This window comes from Mustela nigripes, chromosome 13, assembly GCF_022355385.1.
Source record: "Mustela nigripes isolate SB6536 chromosome 13, MUSNIG.SB6536, whole genome shotgun sequence".
Taxonomy (NCBI): Eukaryota; Metazoa; Chordata; class Mammalia; order Carnivora; family Mustelidae; genus Mustela; species Mustela nigripes.
The window spans coordinates 116514144-116536888 of record NC_081569.1 but is presented as its reverse complement, the minus strand read 5'-3'; the positions used below and the strand labels follow the sequence as shown (position 1 = coordinate 116536888).

General features: G+C 51.6%; 1 protein-coding gene across 4 annotated transcripts in view; it reads right to left on the bottom strand.

Moving 5' to 3' along the window:
* Positions 1–22503, bottom strand: part of TTC7B (tetratricopeptide repeat domain 7B) — a 246124-nt gene extending 223621 nt beyond the window's left edge. For all 4 annotated transcript variants that reach the window (XM_059373525.1, XM_059373527.1, XM_059373526.1 and 1 more), the window contains exon 1: positions 22331–22503. In XM_059373525.1, coding sequence (XP_059229508.1) covers positions 22331–22451 — 121 coding nt within the window. In that variant the 5' untranslated portion in view covers positions 22452–22503. The remainder of the gene's footprint in view (positions 1–22330) is intronic.
* Positions 22504–22745: the final 242 nt, after the last annotated feature.

The following is a 22745-nucleotide window of genomic DNA, read 5'->3' as shown; positions in this document are numbered from 1 at the left end:
GCAAGAGTGCAAGTTCAGTAGGAAAACACAGCTGTCTGACGTTATTTTTCAGCAGGATCTGTATAAAACAATACTATGTATTTTCTCAAACACTGACGCAGTGAAATCTCCTAGCTCTTTTGTGTTCCCACAAATGGATGTGAGCGGGAGCAATGTCTTGTACAGTCAGATTCTTAAAACAAGTTTGTGTCAAAATGACATGCATGCACCCGGTCTGTTTCTGCCTACAACTCAAAGCTATACAGACACTGTCAACTAGGAACCTCTCCATGAAGGTTTTTACCCCTAAGAGTACTCTACTTAGAGTTGCAATTTCGTTACTGTCTGTGTCGACTTGTTAATTAGAATGAAGAGCTCACTCCAGAAGTTGCTCTTGGGAATCCACACATCTAGACATTCTGAATAAACCCAGAACAATTCATACACCTGCCTGAGCTTGACCTACTTGGGACAGGACTTAATTGTATTAAAATATAAGCACAGTGTAAAAGGCAGCTACGTAGTGTAGCTACTACCACTGGGCTGCAAATTTGGAGGGGACCCCAACTGGAGTTAGGGATCAAAATGGCCTTTAGTTTTATCTTTAACACTGCTGTCCCAAAAGGAGAACAGATTTGCCTATTATTTAGGTAATCTAAAATTAACTCCAGAAAGAGTCATGGAGCACCCACTGAGATTCTGAGTGGTAGGTGCACTGAAGGCTGCGAGCTATAAGGAGAACCTTCCCAGTCCTCTGGCCAATGACCCAAATCTGCCAAATCTAAAGTTCTCAGCAGTGTCTCTGTCTGTGTACAGGGAAGCCCAAAATAGTCTCTTAGAGATGAGACCCAGGGTCCTGGGATCGGCCAAGCCACAGCAAACCAGGGCTGTTAAGCTACCGAACTCAAGAATTCCCTCGGTTGTCCAAGAAGGAAAAGCAAGTTGCCTTTAACATGAGGGGAGGCTCTGGCTGGACCCACAGCAGCATCCAACAGCAGAAGACAATGAAGCGATGACACAGGGACACACAGCTTAAGCCAACGGGCCTGGAGCGGGCCCCAACACCAGTCAGGTGCGAGAGCTGCAGGCAGCCTCCTCCCAGAAGCAGGAGCCCTTCTTTAGAATGAAACACAGCTAAGAGAGAAATCCAGGGATGAAGGATGTGTCGGCAAAGGCCTGACCGTGGGGATCAGAGCATTTACATAATAGAACACTAAATGCCTACAAGAGTTAGTTTCGGAACAGAACAGGACTGCTTGCTATAAACCAACCCAATGCAGAAGTGACAGTGCATCAAAATTGAGAAGTGCTTTAAAACATGGTAATACATGCTTAAAGAGAAAAACATGACTCCGATCAACTTCACTGCACTCTTGCAGGAAACCATGCCACGCGGTGACACATTTACCTAGAGCTCAACAATTCCCTTAGATTCACTTTTTGTTTCCTTTTCCCATTAGTACTTACTGATACTTTATTTTTAAAACAGCTGCTGCCCAACAGATATGGATGGAAACCACATGTTATTTTAAAAGTTGCAGCAGCTATGTTAAAAAAGGAAAAAGAAACAAGTGAAATTAATTTTGATAATATCTTTTATTTAACTCAATATATGCAAAATATTGCTAGTTGAACAGGCAATCTACATTTTTAAATTATCAACATGTTTTATATTCCTTTTTATATTAAGTTTTCCAAATCTAGGGGCGCCTATCTGGCTCAGAGCATGTGACTCTTGATCTCGGGGTCATGAGTTCGAGCCCCATGTTGGGCTCAGAGCTGACTTAGCGTACTTTGCACTTATGACACATTTCAATTTGAACCAGCCACATTTCAAGTGGTCAGCAGATACCCGTGGCTAATGGCTGTAATATTCGATGGGAATGTGATCACCATTTATAAAAGTATGCCTGTTTATCTTTATTCTGTTTCCCTAAAAAGATGTCTAGAATGAGTATCATTTAGGAATAAGTAATAAAAACTTCTAAATGATAGGAGCTGGGATAATTTTTTCACTCTCTTTGCAGTTTGAATCATTTTTATTGAGCAAAATCATTTTAAATTACCTTTAGCAAAAACCGTGACTCTTCTTTAAAAACTAGAAGTACATACCTTGGGACATTAATGGTGGTTATTTCTGAGTGGTGAGACTATTAGTATACATTTGTTTTCTTTTCTGTATATTTTAAATTTCCAAAAAATAAAATAACATGAGATTCAGAGTCGTAGGTATAAATCTCAGTTTGTCACACTGTGTCCCTGGCCCTAGAATTTAGCCTCAGTGTTTTGGGGGACAATTCTAAGAAAGCCCCTCTGAACATCTGAGCTTAAGATTGCTATCTCCCATTATCCTCCATCACTGCCCCCCACTCCAATGATCTTGCGGCAGACTCCTCTGACCTTGCAGCTGGAAATGGCTGTTCCAAGCAGAATCCCCAGGCCAACAAGCAGAGATCACAGCAGATCAGGCTCTCTGCTGCCTGCTACCTCTTTCTAGCTGTGGGACCAGGAGCACATCGCTTACCCTCTTGAAGCATCGGCCTCCATTTATGAGACGGGAACAATAAATACCGCGACCATAGCAAGACTGAATGAGAGCTAATGAGTTCTCAGTGAGGGAAGTGCTGTGGCCTGGCCTGCCACACCTCTCAACTAGACCTCCCAGGACGAGTAGGGTCTGGACTGGCCAACAGGAAGGAAGGGCAAACCAGGCTGAGGGAACAGCAGGGCATAAGAGAAGTGGGAAGGCAAAAGCACACTGGACCAAGTGGCCAGACAAGAGGGTGTGGGCGAAGGAGAAGACAAGAATGGAGACTCAAGTGGGGAGCAGAACATGGGACTAACGGTTCCCTTCTGCCCGCTCAGCCCCATCCCCACGTTAAACAGGTCCTGGCAGTTTCCACAGGCAGTCCTCCACACAGAGGCCCCGTGAACTTCCTCCATATCTTTGGGACGACTCCCAAAGCTGAGAACACCAACCGCCATTACTTGATAAAGACCTATTAATCTTCCTGCGCTCGTCATCAACCCCGCTCCCCACATGCCCTATCCCAAGCCAGCCCCAGCTGCCCCAGGAACCTCGAGCACCCCAACCTGGACGTTTTCGTATCTGTTTGCCCCTTCAAGACTGTAATGAGACCCTGAAGGAAGAGTCTGTGTGTTACTTTTTGGTCTCAGAGCACAGCACAATGTCTGGCACAGAGTCAGCGCTCAATAAATGGTGAATTAACTCAATGACAGGCCAAGGCACTTGACCCATACCCTCCTGTGTTAGGCCTGGTCCTGTGGCACGATCTGTCAGTTGTCCCCCAAATATTCGTTCTCTTCTTCTTCCTTTATTATTAGAATCCCTGAGTTTTATCAGGGCACAGAGCTGCCAACATAAAGACTATTTTCCAGGCTTCCTGGGAGGTGCAGGCTGTCACAGGACTAAGTTATGGCCAGTGTGATGTGAGCAGAAGTTCTGCATACAGCTTCTCTGCTGGGCCCTCCCAGGGAATGCGCTTACCCTCCAGTTCCTCTTCACCCTACCCCATTAGCTGGAATGAGTCTGTAGCTGGCGGAAAATGGAGCCTCCATTCTGGTCCTCAAGATGGAAGCTATCTACTCAGGATCCCAGAGCGTCACAACATTAGGAACCTTGGTCTCCAACACCCCGGAGCTGCCACTCAGCCCAGAACTGCTTATGATCAATTATCACACTAGAGAGAAACATTGACTTCTACCTTGCTCTTGCTTTAGTCACTGTTCCTCTGACCTTAGTTACAGAGGCCAAACTGTTATCCTAGCTAGAGCTCCCCACTACCAAACAGGCTTTAAGTTGAGAGCTGCTACCTGAGAATACCTTACCAGTCAATACTCATTCTCAGGGTCCCTCATGTCTGGAAGGAATCTCACAGAACCAACTGAGGCCTTTGGTAGAACACCCCTGACGTCACCTCTCCTGTTTCACTGGCTTTGCAGAAATATTTAAACAAAGGACTACATACAAAGAGAAGTATAAAACTACCACCTTGGTGGGCGCCTGGGTGGCTCAGTGGGTTAGGCCGCTGCCTTCGGCTCAGGTCATGATCTCAGGGTCCTGGGATCAAGTCCCGCATCAGGCTCTCTGCTCAGCGGGGAGCCTGCTTCCTCCTCCCTCTCTCTCTCTGCCTGCCTCTCCATCTACTTGTGATTTCTCTCTGTCAAATAAATAAATAAAATCTTTAAAAAAAAAAAAAAAAAAAAACTACCACCTTGGTGCTTTGTAGGATTTACCGACTTTTTGTTTCTTGATCTCCTGATACTGGGGGAACATACCAGAGTCTTGCTGCTAAGATGTGCAGACCGCCCAGCTCTATCAGAACAACGGGGGCAGTGGGTTGCTGGGAAAGGCTCAGCTAAGAGGAAGAGGCTTTGCACAGAATGCGGAGACACAGCCCCTTGCCTCATGCGAGTTCCAGTCCCTCAGCACCACCCCTCATGCTGTGGCTCTGCTGGACATGGTAGTTCTGGGTGGTGGAGGAGGAGACAAAGCCTTCACCAAAACATTACAGGTACATGTTTACAAGATGGAAAAGGTGGGGAAAGGTCTTTCAAGCAGCAAAAACAGACTATGCAAAGGCACAACATGGCCTAGATGTTTGGGGAACTCCAAGTAATTTGTTAGAGCTGAACCATGAAGGGCAGAGAGAGGGAGATGGCCATAGTTGGGAGTTTCCTGGCAGGCAGGCAAGGATCAGCTCCTCAGGTCTGAAAGGAGCTGTGCACTCTGAGGAAGAGCTTACAGTCCAATTGGAAATTAGCATGCTGGCTGTAAAATCATTTGTGCAATTTTAAACATTTTCTTTGCTCTCCTTAAAAAAGGTGACTTCCCTACCACTCACTCTCTCAACCAGGAGGCTAAAGATCGGAAAAACATCCAATGAACTCAGGCCGGAGAAATCATACAGAGACTGCAAGGCTCCATCCTCACGAGGTCATCCTCAGCAGCCCGACCAACGCTCCACTGCTCTTGTTGAGGAATTCAGAGTCCACAAGTGACAAAAGAAACAGAGGTCACCTAGCCAGCTGTTACTGCTCATAGTGTGTGTGCTTACATGCTAGGACAGTGACGTACAAGGGAAAAAAAGGCACCTCGGGCATACAAGAAAATTAATTCTAGCTGGATTAAAGAATTAAATATGAAATAAAAGAGGATAAAAAGATAAAAATAGAACTTTTGCTTTCAGCCAAGATGGAACAAATTTACCCTCCTGGATAAAACAACCACAAACGCAAGATAGAATATATGTTTTTCATATATTGTTTTCATAAATTGTTTTTTACAATTCTCACGACACTGGACGTGGGACCACAGAGAAAAGTGATCCCTGAGAAGCAGGTAGCAAACAAGATGAGCTCCGGGATTTGCCTTGAGAGTTTCCAGCTGCGCCACAGGAGCAGGGAGCCCTTACTTTAGGATTCTGCCTCATGAAAGATTTAAATCTATCTCTCCCCCCATTCATTTGCCTGCTCACACTCATCAGGCACAGAGCAGGGCACATCCAGGCATTCCACACTGCAGAGGGTGAGGCAGGACTGCAAAGTGGGGCCAGGCATGTACTTTCCAGAATGCAAAAGCCCAAGATTACAACACAGGGGACAGAGCTCTGGCCTCAGGCAGCCCCAGGCTTAATACCAGCTCCTCTGCTTGTTAGCTGTGTGGTGATGGCCAAATTAGTTAACCTCTCTGAGCCTTCATTTCCTCACCTGGCTACTGTGAGGCGAAGACATAATGTATGTAATGCAGAGAGTACAAAGCAGGTGCTGAATAGATATGAGTTCCTGTTCCTTTTCCTGCCATTCATTTTGGACTTGGTATTTCCCAGAACGGATATGTTGGATCTAATGAGGTCAGAAAGCACTGTGAGACACAACCCTTGTGCTCAGGAGGCCTGCAGTTCAGTAGGAAGATAAGAATGTTTGCAACATTTATTACTAGACAAGCCATGCCGGGCTCTTCTAAATGCCGTGCAGTGGCCTAAGCATCTTCACAATCCTGTTAGTCCTCCCAACCTCGCTAGGACCTGTCAGCCCCTCCATCTCACAGATGGGGAACCAGGTACAAGAGGGGAAGCAATGCACCAAAGGTCGCAGAGCCAGCACATCCCGGAGGTGGGATTTTGAACCCAGGCCGTCTCTCTGCCTGTCACCCCAGCATGAGGACATCAGCTTCTGGAGAAGGGGCTCAGCTTCCCTCCTAACCAGCCATGTGATCCCAGCCAAGGCACTTCATCCTTTTGCTGTGGGGCTGAGCAGCCCATTCCTATGTCCCTTTCCTGCTCCACCTGCTAGGACTCTCGGGACAGGAATAAGGAGGGACTCGGGGGTGCCCAGGGTTCGTTCCACCTTCCCCTCAAGCATTTTTCAGGGTTTAAATGAGGCTGCAGTAACCAGCTCTCCAGTAACTTACATAGAGCTAAAGCCTGAAGCTGAAAAGAGACTACTCCTGGGGACCGTCACTGAGAAGAATATGGGGAATCAGCCCCGGCAGGGCACTCTGGTGCCATGCTTCATCTCCAAACAGACAGTCCCCCAGTCCCCAAGCTGGCCCAGCTCCCTGCCCAGGCGGCTGCAGCCTCCCTGATCCCCCTGAGGAAGGGCCGGGAGCTGTGGTCTTTGCCACTTGAGGTGACCGCCCCTTCCTCCCAGGCTTCTTCCTCATGGGATAAACCACTGACACGGAGAGATCTGATCAGATGAGGAAGAAAAAGCTTAGGGTTTCTACTCTTCCAGGGAATACTTGATACCAATACTAAAACAAAACAAAAAAAAAACCAAAGACCCAAATCTCAACAACTGGGATTTGTCAATTGAGAAGCATTTAGGTCTATTCAAACCATTCCTGCCATGGCAGTGATCCAAGAGGAAAAACAAAGCCCCATTCAAGCAGGGGCCGGTTCTTCGGTTCTTCGGCGTCTCCTCTGCCACCCAGCAGGGACAGCCAGCTTCTCCGTCTCTTGGTCTCAGCAGGACCTCTGTGAATGTCATCCCCTCACTTAGCCACTTCTTGTAAGTCGCAGGTCCCTCAGCACTCGCAGTGCCTATCATCCCCTTTCCCACAAAGGAGTGACAGAAACACAGACACTGTTGGGACAGTGCTGGTAGGAGCATCGTCGGTATGAGTGTCCACAGAGGGCAACGTCGATAACGTGATTTATGTACCTAGACCACGTGACCCAGAAAGCCCAGTTTCAGGAACGTCTCCCTACACACAAGCACTCTCCAGCACCGATGGTTACCCCCGGGATGTCTGCCATGTACAGCCCTACTGCTAAAGCAAAGGACAGAACACACCCGTACCATCCTCCCTGGGGACCTGTGAAATGAATCACCCCACATTATGGGACATAGTGTGTCCATTACACGAAAGAAATGAGTCTACCTGCAGCCCCGTGGTAGCCGGACTATGCACACCGCTCCAGGCCTTCACACCTCCCTGAATCCACGTGCTCTGTGGCCACTCACCCTGACCCTGGGCTCAGCCACGCGACTTGCTCTGACTGATCAGACAGTAGCGCATCTGATACATACAGAAGCTGGGAAACAGACTTCTCCCTCTGCTTCCTGCTTGCTTCTCTGTGGCCGCCTTGAGCCCATGGCCACACTGGCCTGGATCTAAGAAAGGCCATGGGAGACACAGCAGAGTCGTCTCAGCCAGGCCCCGCCACATGAGCAAGCCAGCCCAGGGCAGCCAGGTCACGGAGCCACCCTGCAGCTGGCTGCAGACGCGTGAGCGAACCACAGCAAGCCCAGAATCATGACAAATAATAAAAGGTGGCTGTTTTAAGACACTGAAGTTGGGATGGTTTATTATACAGCAATAGGTAACAATGTCAGAGAGATAAAAAATACAGTGTGCGGTATGTTACCATGGGGTGTAAAAAGAAAAAAAAAAAAAAAAACAAAAACATGCTTTCTAATAAAGCTCCAGATATGCTGAAGATTACTGAAAGGACCCTCCAGGAAAGTCCTAAGAGAGGCTATGTCCGTGGAAAGGAGCAGGAGGACACAGAGGGGACGTAGGAAGGAAGTTACTTTTCCCTCTTGTATTATTTGATTTTTAGTACTGTGCGCATTCCTTACCTGCACTAAACATTAAGTAGTTAATTTAAAATTTAAAAGGAAAAGAAGATGGCCTGTGTTGGAGTGAGCTCTGACTCCGGGATGCCTTGCCTGGTCTCCCACAGGGGTTGACAAACCTGGCCCATCATCTCAGAGCCAGGGGAGGAGGTCTGAGTCTGTGGTTATGACTGAGAACCTGTCACCCGCCCTCCCTGGGCCACCAGCCTCCCATGTGCACACTCTCCAGGCCCTCCGCATACTTCCGAGGCTGTGGCAATCTGTCTCACCTGAGGGTGCCTGGACACATTGTACCTCTCTCCCTTCCCCTGCCAAAACCCAGGCATCGCATGAGATGCATTTCCGGGTCACCTTGGAGGAGACCTCCTGCTCCCTCAGCGCGAGCTCCCCACACTCCCCGTGCTCCTCACAGTCACACACCAGCCAGCATCTGGCAGGGACAGCACTGAAGGAGAAAAAGGGATCTCTGCCCTTGTGCTGCTTATATTCCAGAAGGGAGACAAACCAGAAAAAGGCCAGCTAGTGGTACGAGATCAGTGGAGAGTTAAAACGAGGACGTAGCAGGTAGTGACCAGGTGGCTACTTGAGGCTGCAGAGTCAGATCAGAGCCAGAGTCTCCCAGGAGTCTGAGTTTGAGACCTGCATGACGAGACAGAGTCAGCCATGCAAAGATCTGAGGGAAGAGCACCCTGGGGTGGGAACACAGCTGGCACATTCAAGGAACAGCAAGAGGGCCGTGTGGTTGCGGCAGCAGGGACAGATCAGGGCAGTCAGAGGGCAGCTAAGGGCAGCCATGAACACGCTCGCAGGCTGTGGTCGGCAGGGTGGCTTTCCTCCGAAGCGCACCTGGAAGCCTCTGGAGGGGGCTGGGAGTGTGCAAGCAGGGGTGAAGGGATCCGGTTGAGGTGTGCAAAGACCCCTCCGTCCACTGTGTGGAGAGTGAACTCAGGGCTGAAGAGGAAGAGGCGATGGCAGGGATGGTTGGAAGGTCACTGCAGGAGTCCGCCGGGGGGTGACAGACACTGGGACAAGGGGGCAGAGGTGAGAAAGAAAGAGTGCAGAAAGGGAGAGACAGGCAGAGGGAGGACACAATTTGTAGTAAGAGAAACAAGACTTACTAACGGGTTGGACTGGAGATGTGGCAGGCAGAATACCCCCCACACCCCTGAGATGACTCTGTCCAACTTGCTGGAACCTGTGAGTGGCGTAAACCTGTCACGTTACAAGGCAGAAGGGACTTTGGGGGTGTGATTAAGTTACAGACCTTGAGACAGGATGATCCTAGATTATGTGGGTGGGCCTGCCGGGGTGCTTTGAAGGGGGAAGTAGGCGGGTCAGGGTCGGAGGACATGTGGTGGTACAAGCATGTACAGAGGAAGCTAAACTGCGGGCTTCACAGATGAAGGAGGGGCCGAGAGCCAAGGAACGTGGGAGCTGTGGAGGCCGGGAAAGACAAGGGCACGGAATCTCCCCGAGAGCCTCCAGAAGGAAGACAGGGCTGTGGACACTTGAGTTTCGACCAATGAGCCCCATTTCCAACTTCTGACCTCCAGAACTACCAGAGAACACATCTGCATTATTTTAAGCCAATAAACGTGTGATTACTATTAGTTACAGCAGTGATGGGAAACAAATGCAAGAGGGATGAGGAATGAAGAGGGATTAAAGAGAAATTCTTTTAGCTTTGAGGCGGCACACTAGACTGGATCTTGCCATTTAGTGAGGTGAGCAGAAACAAAACCAAGAGTTCTGTTCTAACTTAAATAACATCTGATACCCAAGTAGACAAGTCAAGTTGGTGGATGGAGGTTGGCATCAAAGCTGGAAGAGAGTGAGTAGAAGGACCCAGTTAAAGAAACCAGGACTGTATTTGTTGCAGAAACAGATTAGAAGTTTCTGGAAAGACGGAGTGGAAGCTGGAAGAGAGTGAGTAGAAGGACCCAGTTAAAGAAACCAGGACTGTATTTGTTACAGAAACAGATTAGAAGTTTCCGGAAAGACGGAGTGGCCAAGGCAGCTGGAATATGGAGGAAGATAAGAACACAAACAGAACCGTTGGATTTGGCAATAGGACAGGGCGACCTTGACATGGGAAGTCGTGGGGGGGGGGGTACCAGCTCAAAGGAGCAGGCCGAGGAGACAATGGTTCTTTGAAGAGGCTTTGCTGAGACAGAGCAGAGAGGCAGGCAGTAAGTCACAGGGATGTGGGCTTAGGGAAGGTTTTTATAGGAGAGTCTAGGGTGTCTGTGAATCCTGGAGGGAATGACCTAGGAAAGAGACAAGGAATTGATCCAGAAGACAGGAGAAATGACAGCAGCCTGAAGTCCTGAGGAGGCATGAACAGAGAGATTCTGAGCACAGGTGAAGGGGCTGGAGCCTCCGCAGTGACAGGCAGGAGAGCAGGCACACTTGGTGGTGGGAAACAAGGGGCTTTCCTAACAGCTTCTGGGTCCTCAGTAAAGTTCATACCAGCTCAGGTCCTAGGAGAGACAGCATGGAATTCCAAGAAAAGACCTAAGAAGGGGAAAGAGTACGTGAAAGCAAGGATACGAACATTCCTGAAGCGTGGTAGTGCCTCTGAGGTCACTGGTCATCAAGCGCAAATGACCTACGACATTTGTCTTCTCAGCAGCACATAGGAGCAGGCAGAGAACTGGGTGTCATCAGGGTAGGGCTGCTGCCAAGCAGCAGGATGGAGAAGACAAGGTCATGTCACCCTGCTTCTCATAACCTTCCAGTGGCTCCCCTCTCATGCAAAGTGAAAGCGAAAATCCTTGTACCTTACGCCCTTGGCTCTGACCTCCACCCTGTCCCTCTCACATTCATGCCCCATCTCCAGGAGTCAGCACAAGGCAGGTGCTCTGTAAATATCTCTGAAATGAGCAGATCAATCCATGGATCTTCCTTTCACGGAGAGGACCTAACCAAGTACCTTAGCCTCTTGACACTCAGCTCTTCCCCCGGGGTGCCTGGCACATGGCTGGGACATGACTGTTGCCAGAGACCGAGCCTTCCTGTTTCTACCTCAGGCCCTCCGTTGTTCCCCCTCTAGTATCTTTGCTCAAATTATGACCCAGTTCCAAGGACCTGCTATTTGGATCTTGACTGAAAGGCAAAGGTGCCATTAGTCAAAAATTAAAGAGCTCAAAGAAATTGGCAGAAACGATACTCTGGGAAAATCTTGGTAGTTCGGAGACCAGGTGTCATGCCAAAGCCTCCTCCCCATGTTCACACACAGTGCAGAGGCTGGAAAGACAAGATAAGAGAGTAAAATGTGGGAACAGAAGACAATACTTGCTCTGCACTGGCAGAACAGAGAAACATACTGGTTTAACACGCGCACACAGGTGCGCGTGTACAGGCGCACGCACACAGACAGTTCCCCTCAAAAAGCCTTGTTTAATAAGAGAGAAGGTAACTTGAAAGCCATCTTGGAGTTGGTCTGGCCTGTCTCCAGGGCCCAGCAGGGCAGGAAATGACTCTAACAGGGCAGGGGGATGTTATCAGGCCAGCCCAGAAGGCTTGGAAATGGCTCTTTCAGGAAGCCAGTCCCAGACAAGTTGAATGCACACCCACACAGTCAGCAAGCATCTCTTGAAGATTCAAAGTGCTAATCCACGCCCTACCCTCAAAGAGGACAGTGGAGAGGGAGCCAGGGACTAGCGAGTCCTGGCATGGTGGGGTGGAAAGAGGATCAGGCACACTCAGACTGTCAGAAGAGAGGTCCGAGCTGGCTGAGCCTCAGGAATTTCTCCAAGTGAGAGAGGATTTCCCCAAGTGAGGGTCCAGGCAGAAGGGAGACACCACAGCTGGTGTGTGGGGCCGGGCAGAGGCAGGAAGGAGGCTACCACAGGACATGAGGCAGCTGCAGAGGGCATGAGGGACACACAGTCCCAAGGACTCTAGACCCAAGACTCCGTGGAGATCTGACTCCCCTGGCCTGGTGGGCCAGAGAAAGGAAAGGCATGCGCTTGGCATGCCCAGCAATATCATCTCATCAACTCAACACTTCTTTTTTTTTTCAAATTTCTTTTCAGCGTAACAGAATTCATTGTTACGCTTGTTTTTACACCACACCCAGTGCTCCATGCAATCCGTGCCCTCCTTAATACCCACCACCTGGTTCCCCCAACCTCCCCCCCCCGCCCCTTCAAAACCTTCAGATTGTTTTTCAGAGTCCATAGTCTCTCATGGTTCACCTCCCCTTCCAATTTCCCTCAACTCCCTTCTCCTCTCCATCTCAACACTTCCTACTTGAGAATAAAAAGCTGCTTCTTGTTAGGCTTCGAACCTGCAAGGGCCAGAGAAGGCAGTTAGTCAGGGGAGGCAGGCCTCACAGCCAAGGGGCGCTGAGCCAGCCCGAATGTGAGGAGATTGGAGGGACAGGGAGAGGCAGCAGAGAGACCCGGAACCCCTCCCTGGGAAAGGCCACTCGGCAACCATCGACCCTTCAGCTGCACAAGAAACATAGGAAGAGAAGGTCACGGACATCCAGTCAGCCTGAACAGCAATCCATCAGCCAGAACTCGCCCAGAGCCTCAGGCCAGCAGGGCCATCCAGTCACCAGAGACACAGCACCAAGAGTCTCAGTGACTCAGGTGGACATTCCCTCCCCTGGATCCCTGCCGCCCTTGTCCTCTACCATTCCCAGCTCCAAGCACATAGATGCCGGCTCTCCACGCACTAGACTCGAGCATGACCATGGTCTTAATGGCACTGTACTCCAGGTTGTCAGGCAGGGGCTGGCACCCAGCACACACTCACTAGGTGTTTGAGGAGTAAATGAATCTAAGTTGACTCCTCAAGGGCAACACCCAAGCTGTTCTTTGAACAATGAGCATGTTGGTATGTCAAAGAACTGCTGTGTGTCAGACATGGTGCTGGAGACGGAGCAATGGGCAAAACAGCAAAAAGCCCTGCCCCTGTGGGGCCGACAGCCCAGTGGTCACGTTCTTTGTGGCGTCCCCAATTTGTGTCCCAGAACTCCCACACAGTAGTACAGAATGAACAGCCGCAGGAGGAGGACTGAGGAGTGTGTCAGACTTGAGCAGAGGCCCCAGGTTTGCACTGACTAGTTCTGAGAGCTGGTTAACGGCGACTGCCATCAGCTTTGGGCCTCAGTCACAATTCAGCATTATGGGAGCCCACCCCAACCCCCGTGCACAGCTCTGCTATCCTCGCTGTTATCGTCACCCAGCCTGCTCATCCCCACACGCCCCCCATCAGGGGCTAAGCATCCATCCAGGCCTTCCTCCCCTGCTGCCACACACAGAACTCCTGATCTGGGCAGCTTCAGATGACTGCTGGTGCCTGAAACTAGCTGCATTATCCCTTGTATTCCTCAGAACAACCTTGGAGCTGGAGAGGGAGGCTCCGGGAGTGGAGGAACACACCCACAGCCAGACAAGCAGTAAGTGCTAGACCCAGGATCTAATCTCATGTCTAACAGGACAGAGCCCACTGCTTTCTCCAGCACCAGGTTCCTTTCCTCATTGCGAAAATGCCTCCATCTGCCCAACAGGGTAAACGACAGTCTTGCTTGCCCAGAGCTGAGGGGGTTCCCAGGACACGGGATTTTCAGTGCTTCAAACTCTCAGGCCAACTGGGACAACGCCACAACTCTGCCCAAGATCCTCCTCCTGGCGCTCTGCAAGGCCTTACCCACTGTCATAAGCACACCCTGCCCTTAGGCCCCAGTAACACAGTGGCACCCTGGGGCATTGTATATAACGCTGTCATTGTTCTGCCCAAGCTACTGGTGACACTGTCCCACCACTTGGACAATCGTGTCTAAAATCTGGTCCTAGAACTTCCTGGGCTACAACCATGATGCTAGTTAACAATCCTGCTTTCTGAACCCCAACCCCACTAAGACCTCCTGAAGCAGGACTCCGGCCCAGCCTAAGAATCTGAGTTGCTAACCAGCCCCAGGTGACTCAGGGGCCCAGAGACTGTGTGACTGCTCTGAGCTATAAGCTTCTTGTGGCTGCTGACCCACTCAGTCTTTTTCTTCTGGTGCAGGCCTCATACACAGGAGGTACTCGTTACATGCTAAAGATTATGGCTAAAGGGACAGCTTCAAACCTGCTCCACTACACAACTCCCCTAAGCCTCTATTTTAAAATGCAGATTTCCAGCCCCTATATTGGCAGGGAGACCACTACCCCACAGAAGTGGTCTGGGAACCCATAATGTGCAGGCTCCCTTAGCTCCGGGCTACTCAGGCAGCATTGGCATCACAGGGAAGCTTGGTCAAGCCTATAGGAGCGCAGGCCCCAGACCTGCTGCATTGGAATCACTAGGAAGGGGGCCCCAGGAGCGGACTTGGTGATTCTTCCATCCGACAAGCTTAGAAAACCATTTATTGGTGTAAAGAATAATGGAACTGGAGTTACAAGTAGGTTGGAATTAAGCTCAGAGAACATCTCCAAACCTCAGTCTACTTACCCCTGATTAAGAATTGTGACCCTTGACCCTGCTCCTCTCCTAGTTGTTGTGATGATTAACTGAACTGAGATCCACGTAAAAGTTCATGCCCAGAACACGACACACGGCAAAAGCTCAAGCAATGAACATTCCCTGCCAGCACAGTTTTAACACCTGCAAAGTCCAGAAAACTAAGGTTTCAGAGAATCAAGTGAGACGCACAAGGTCACTGGGAGGGCAAATGCATGGAGATTCTGACTCCAGGTCTGGCAGGCCTCTGAAAGGACGAAAAAACGTGGGTCCCGCCTCACTCTGGCACTTCCACCTCCACCGCACCTGACGCACCTGCGCAGACAGACAGGGGCTGCAGCCACACTGGTCGGTTTCCCGGGGCTTGCGGCTGCCCTTCATACAGCATGCGGCGCTCCTCCGACCCGTCTGCCAAACACTGCTCATCCTTGCCTGGGAGCTGATGGCGATGGTTTCGAGAGAGCTCAGAAAACCTCTTCCCTTTCCTTGGCTTCTCAGATGGGAAACACTGGCTTTCACAGAAAGGCCTGCAAGCCTCCGCCACCTGCCAAGCATGAGGTCACCCAGAGGGGCAGGAATCTACCCAAGTGAGGTCACTTGGGAACCAGGGACGAAGGCCATTCCTGATGATGCACCGGTGCCAAGCCGGCGGGGCAGCTGGGGGTGTTCTGAGTAAGCGAGGAGGTGCGCGGGAGGGAAAACCTGTAGCGGCAAGTGGCCACCGGACGCTCACTCGGCGCGGCTTCAACAAGGCATTTTCTGCTCCACATAAATGATGTCCAGACAAGAGCCGCTGCAGGCATGGAGCCACATCCGTCTTGCGTCTCTGCGTTGCCGCGCTCTGAGCGTCAGCCTCGCCGCCACGAGACGGCTGCAGCTCCCCGCCTCAGAAGCCAAGCACCAGTTTCCAAGGGGAGAAGACCACTCCCGTCGCCCGGAAGGCTCGCTTGTTACTACTGAGCAAGAGGAAATCTTCTTCAGAAGCCCCTACCGCAGCTAAGACCCCTGATGTGTCATTGGCTAGAACTAAGTCACATGCTCAGGCCTCAACCAATCACAGTCAGGGAGCAGCCCCACCAGGGCCCATACCTCAGTGAAGCATGGCGCACACCGGAAGGGCTGGCAGTTGGACAAAATTGGGGCGCAGCAAGGAGGAAAGGGAACTCAGGTGCAGCACGCTGGATTGACAACCGGGGCCCCTCTGGCGGGCCCCAAGTCACGTGACACCACCAGCCACACAGGTGAACAGCCCTGGTGAGAGCCCAGTCAGGGCTTGTCCTGCGGCCTTCGCTTCCACTTAGGAAGGCCCCGGGGCCTGCCCTCCTGAGGCCGCTTCCAGTTGCTCCGAGGCCTCCTGGGGGAGGAGACAAGGCACGAGCCACGACAGGCCACGAGCCACGACAGGCCACGAGCCACGACAGGCCACATGGGGAGGAGAAACAGCCCTGAACTGGGAGATGATAAACCCACCACAGTGACCTACACTGAGGGCTTACTCTGTGCAGGCAGCAAGCTAAGCACTGTTAGGTGCGGTTTTTTGTTCCTTGTTTTCACATTTGGTCCTTAAAACTGCCCTACACATTTGGCACTATTACTACAGGTTCGTGATCCCTTATGCATAATTTCCCAGATCTAGAACTCTCTAAAAACCAAAACCTGGTTTTGTTTTTGTTAACTTACTGGGCAATAAAACCTCAACTGAACCAACATGAGGCTATTTATAATCTATCTGTCCCTTTGCAAGGCCTGTTCGCATGTTTCGGTGCAGAAAATAGTGGCGTGTTGTTTCATTATGAAGTGCCGCTCCTGGAGCCACTGAGTGTCACATCCTGGCTGGTATAGGCACCATGGTCTGGAAAATTCTGCACTCAGAAACAGAGCTGGCACCAAGAGTTTCAGAAGAGGGATTCTGGATGCATATCACCACTTTACACACAGGGCTTCACAGGTGAAGTTAGGAAGCAGTTAGGAAGTAGCGGTTAGGAAGTTAGGAGTTAGGAAGCAGCAGCAGCTCACTTTGAACTAAGCAACTGCACTCACAAGCTGGAGCTCTGACCCACCCTACCTGCTTCTGCCACTTTGCCAGCTGGTGGTTTTAAGGGAGGACACTTCTGTGGGCCTATTTTCTCATCTATAAAACGGGGAGCTTACAACCAGATCAGTGGCTTTCAAATGTGTTGCAAAAGCACATTAGGCCTTCCTTCCAAGGAAACCTTAGTAAAAAGTATCACTGTTCCAGTGAGTGAGCCCTGCCTACCCAGCCACCAGGCCCTAATGCATGTTCCCAGAGGGGTTCCTCAACAACACAGTTTGAAAATGGTAGCGTGATCTCTCAGACCAATCTGGTTCTAACACTGTACCCTTGTTCTTTTCTGAGGCAAACATCTTTTTTGGGGAAGGAAGGACAGATGGGAGGAACTTGAACCAGACCATGACAGACGGGTAGGCTTCTGGCCTGCAGAGAAGACTTCGGAGCAAACAGCATGAGCACAGGTGAAAAGACAATGAGCAAGGTGAATGAGAGGCTCCACGAGGCCCCACCAGCCAGTGCGTGCAGGGTGGGGGCAGGGAGGGGGAAGCCCAGGTAACGGGAGGACACACTGGAGAGGCTGGCTTACCAAGCAGATCAATGTCAGGAATCCTCAGAACCTGAAATCCCTCCAAGCAGGCGGCCAGAGAAAAGCTGAACAGTCCTGGCCCCACTGTATACAGCCACAAGGTCATGGTCCTTCTGTCCTGACTACAGTGACCATGAGCCCCAGTGCTTAGCTCAAGAGCTATCAATATGTTGTTGTCAAATAAGTGACTCTTTTGAGTCCAAAAATCAGGACATATGGTCTGCCACAAAGGTATGTCCTTCAGAGGACAACAAGACAGAGTATTTAAAAACAGGATTGCTGCCCTGGGAAGGCTGGGGTGGAGTGTCATCAAGGTCTCACTGTCCTTCCCCACTGTCTGGGGAGAGTCTGACTCCTAGCAGTCTGCAGTACCCTGGGAATGACCAAAGAAGCCATTTTAAACAACAGTGCCACTTTCCTACCCCACAGCTGACTCTTGCTTAAACCCCAGCCTTGTTTCCAAAGAAGCCCCTAGAGGGGCAGGAAGGATTCCAGAGGACTGAGACCCAAGAGCTGTCTGGGAACTCAGCCCATCTCCAGAGGGGGATGCCACCAGTCTGGAGGCACCAAGGCCATTGGGAATATCAGCTAGTGGCAAACGAAGAACTTCACTCCCACTCAATGGTCTACACACATCTTGTAACCAAACTTTGCCCCAGAAATATTGTTTCAGGCACCATTTCCCTACCTGCCCATCACAAAGAGGTAATTAAAATGTCTCAAAATCACACCCAATCAGAACAGTGATGATCCCTTAAAGGAGAAACCACCATCTGGGGCCTAATTGTTCTAAGGAAGCTCAGTAACTGAGCTTACCTAAGAAGATTAACAGACTGGGAGAGGAAGGAGAAGCAGACACTGCCTTAGAAAGGGAGTGGCTGGCTGTTTGGCAGCCGTGGTGCAGGCTCCAAAAGGCCCACTTGTGTTACTGAAAGACGTGGGAGTCTTGACCAGGCACAAGCTCATGTATCATTTCCAAGGCTCCCATTCTTTGTCCCAGCCAGGTGTTATCCAGGACATGGCCTGCCTTGCCCAGGGTTACACTGAGTCAGCTGGAGGGAGTCAATACCAGAGTTTGCATGGAGCAAAGTTTGCATAGATCAACCCGCTTCTAGCTCACAGCCACCTGAATGGAGGACGATTATGAACCCTGTCAGGGCGATGAAGGACACGGGCTCCAAGAGGTTAACTGACTGGCTCAGGGTCACCCAGCTACAGGTAGAGTCTGGATTGAAGCCCAGGTGCGAGGCCATGCACTTTGTCACACAGCAGTGAACCTCATCATTGGGAAGCTGAAGGGTGACATTCTGGGGATAGAGGGACTCTATCTCTAGAGAGAGCAGCTGGGACTGCCCTCCTAGGGCCAGGACTGACCTGTGAGCCAACAGGGAGCTGACATGCCGTTATTCTCCATCTTTATCCCCATCCCCTCAGGCCGCCACCTCAGTTCTAGGCCCCCGTGCCAACAGACCTGCTGGATGCCTGGTTAAGGTGCAGGGGCTGACCCAGCAGGTCTGCAGTGGGCCCAAGAGTCTATATTCCTCACACGCTCCCACGTGATACCCACGCTGCTTCGCTGACCACACCTCAGGCAGCGACAATCTAGACTTGAGTCGACTTTTCTCGAACCCCACCCCACCCTTCTTAACTTGTGCGATCACTGCCTAGCTGGAACTCACAGAGGCCTGGCATGTAGCTGCTACACATTTGGGGTTTGGGGCTTTTTTTGCCTTTTTTTTTTTTTTTTTTTTTTGAGATGGGAGTGATTAAAGTGGTACCCACAGTGGAGTATGAGGCAGAAAATGGATTCCCGGCGTCTGTTTTCAGCTTGCCATTGGCCCTTTTCTTCCTCATTCACCTCTTGGCTGTCTGAACTAATTTATCTCAAAGGAGTCCCGGCTGGAGCAGCGTGCTCTGAACCTGTCCACTATTTCAAGTCCTTACTGGGAGGGGCGCATAGCCCCAGGAGAAGCAAATGCTGCTGAGTAGGGAGGCCTCAGGCAGCAGGAGCACTAAGGACATGTGACTCCTCCGCTCAGACCCCTCCCTTGGCTTCCACCTCATTCAGAGAAAAGCCAAAGCTTAACCATGACCTCTAAGGCCCCAGGTGATCTGGCCTAGCCACCTCTCTGCCCTCATCAGGCCTCGGCTCTTGTCCCCTCCATAGCCCCGGATCCTATCTTAAATGCTGCCTTCCAGATGCCCTCCCTAGCCACGTATTAAACCAGACACTTTTGTGGCCCCCACCCCTAGCCCACTCCCAAAGCACTGCTGCCTCTTCCCACTTGATTCCCCTCTGATACCACTTAGCATCATCTGGCAGCCTACAAATTTTACTTATGATATTTATGTCTCCCTGCCCCTTCCCCACTAGAATGTGGACTTCATAAAGGTAAGGACATTTGTCATTTTTGTCTGTTTTGTTCACTGCCTACAACAGTGCCTAGCATGTAGCAGGTACTCGATACCTGTGGAATGAATGAATGAAGGGCCTACATGCTAACAGGTCAGACTGATGAGCCCTGGGAGTCAGTTCCTCTGATCCTTGTAACAACCCCTGCAAACTCAGTCTTTTCCTCCCCATTCTAAGATGAGGAGACGGAATCTCTGAGTGATTAGTTAAGGAATTTGGCTGAGAATGCAGAGTTAGGCTCAGGCACCAGTCTTCCCAGTTCCAAAGACTGTTCTTTTCTGCCTGTGGCTGGCTGCCTTCAAACTGTCTTACTATGACAAATGTGACATTAACTCACTTTCCTTATTGTAACCAGCAAATGCGTTTGCTTAAGGATTTTCCCAAATCTACCCAGAATCTGAGGTCCAGTTCACCCAAAAGGGTCTAGGGGGAGCTGATGCCCTCAAAGCCAGGAAGAAATTCCACCACCAGACTCAGGAAGCCCCCCATCAGCAAAAGGAAGGGAAGGACCCTCCTTCAAACGTTTCTCTGAACCCCAAGGAAGAGCCACAGTAATTCTGGTTTTGTTTCATCTTTTTCTTTATTTTATCTTGTTATGTTCCTGACCAATCTTTCTGACCTTTTCAAGTCCGTGTGACCTTTTGCCAGCGATGGCAGTTACTAACCATGTGGGTTCTCGGGCAGAATCTACCTCTCATGAGCTTCCCAAAATCAAACCTGCACACGGACCCATGGACCACTGTGACACACACAACCCACTCCCCCAAAAGTTGCATAATGACTGAGGCTCAGGCCCTAGGGACCAGGCCCTGGGAAGGAAGCCAAGTTTGTGGGGCTGTGAAGGTAAGATGGGACTGGGCCACCAAAGCCCATCTAGAAGCCACCCCAGTGTGAGCCGTCCCTCCTCCTCCTCCTCAACTCATCACTCTCAATCCCATTTCTTCGCCTGTTTTCTTCAAATCACTTCTCACTAGGAAGCTATCCCATTTATTGATTTCTGTATTTGCCATTGTCGGTCTCTTCAGAAGAGGTTCAGTACGTGAGGGCTGGAGCTTGGTCAGTGCTGCTCACTCAGCCCTGTTCTGTTCCCGGCACAGGTGGGCACGCAAATGTTGGCTGAATGAAGGAGTAAATAAAACAGAAAATAAGTGGGTTCTGAAGGAAAAGGACCAGGAGGCTTGCAAATGAACCCATTTAACCCTAACATCAACCTGCCCGGAAGGTATTTTATACCTATACAGCTGGGAAGTGACAAAGTAGACCCAGGACTGCCCCAACTCCAAGAAGAAATGAGAAAATCCTGCAGATAAGGAGAGGAGAAGCAAGAGGACAAGCTGGTGAGCCTTAGAGGAAGGGCAGGGTCAAGCTGCCATCAGGGCCCATGGGCCTGCACACCATTTTCCTTGAATGCTTAATTAGAGAAGAGGCAACATTTTCTACCCAGCTGAACCCAGATAGGTCTATCTATGCCTCCCTCCATGCCCCTAGGAGAGTTATGGTACCTGCATCCCAGCCCCCCACCCCCGGCCTCCGGGGGAACTTCTGCCCAAAGCAAGGTACCATAGTTGAGAATGTTCAAAATGAAGTTCTTATTTCAAGGCACTAACACCATAAAAGACACAATCATAAACCACTCTTGAACAAGACACTTGACATCCCTCTCCAGTTCTGGGTAGTTTGAGGTTAGAAGGTTGAAAATAGCACGATGGCCTTTCTTAGAGCAGTGTCTTCCATTCATTCATGCTTTCATTTGTTTGTTCAGCCAACATTTGCTCACCCAGCCTCGAGCTGCCAGGGATGAAATAACACAAAACCTCTGCCCTCTCACCAGTACATTGGTGCCCACAGTTTTGGCGGGTACTGAAAGACCAGCAAATATTAAAGATACTTGCTTCCAAAACAAATAAGGCCACGTGGAGCTGCGCTCTGAAATGGGATTTTGGATGCAATTTTGATTTGATTGGGTACAAGAACCAATTCAGTCAGCTGGGTCATAGACTAACTCCAAGCAGCAGGCTCCTACTCAATGGCTCCCTCCGACCCCTTCCCCCTCTGGTCACCAAAACCCTAGGCCCTCCAACCCCATTCTTCAACCACATTCCCACCTCTCTCTACCATATGCTCTCTCTGACTCTCCTGACTCTGTTTCCCCTATATTCCCAAACCCAACCTCTCTAGGTCTACAGCTTTGACATTCCACTCTCTGAACCCCAGGGCACACATCTCCCCTGCCTTCCCCCACCACCCTCTATACTCACCCCAAGTCTGAGCTTCCACCTGGAGCCCCTTGAACGTCATGTGTTTACAACCCATATTTCCCAGGGGTCTCTGTTCGACACCCCCCCCCCACCCAGTACAGCATACGCACACCCTGTAATCCCCTGCACACTTCCCGGCCGTGCCCCGGGGGAGCACTCTCCCCCTTCGCCCCCAACTTCTTAGGACCCGAAGGCCGCCAGGGCCCCTGGGACCTCGCTGGGGCAGCCGGCTCCTTGAGCCCCCGGACGCGCTGACCCCGCAGGAGCCCGCCCGCACGCCGGAACTCTGGGACGCGGGGCACTGCCCTAGCCCGCCGGGCGCCCGACCGCGTGACGCCCGGGACCCGGGCTTCCCAGGCCCCGGCCCCGCGCACCTAACCGGCGCGGCGCCCGCGATCCCGGCCGCGCCCCTGCCCTCACCCCGCCGCGCCTCCCGGGCCCGGCCCGGCCGGGAGGAGAGCGCGGTGTCCCCCGCAGCCCAGGCCGGCGCGCCCGGCGCCTACCGTTGGCGATGAGCTTGGCCGACAGCTGCTTGACGAGCTCGGGGATCCGCTCCCACTGGCACTCGGAGCGGCAGCGCTCGATCTCCGTCTCGAGCCGCGAGCCCGCCTTCCTGGTCGCCATCGCGGCCTGGCCGGGCCCGGCCCGCTCGCAGGCCCCGCAGGCCCCGCCGCCGCCGCCGCCGCCCGGGAGCCCCCGCCGCCGCCTCCCGCTGCCGCCGCGGGCGCGGGCTCCGGCTCCCGGCTCCGCGGCGTAACGGGAGCGCCGGCTGGGGAAGGGGCGGGAGGCGGGCGGCGGCGGCGGGCGGCGGCGTGGCCCCGGGCGCCGCGAGGAGCGGCCCCTGCCGGCCAGGGCCGGAGCGGCAGCCGGGCGGGGGCCGGGGCCGGGCTGGGGGCAGCGGGAGGCCGAGGAGGGGCG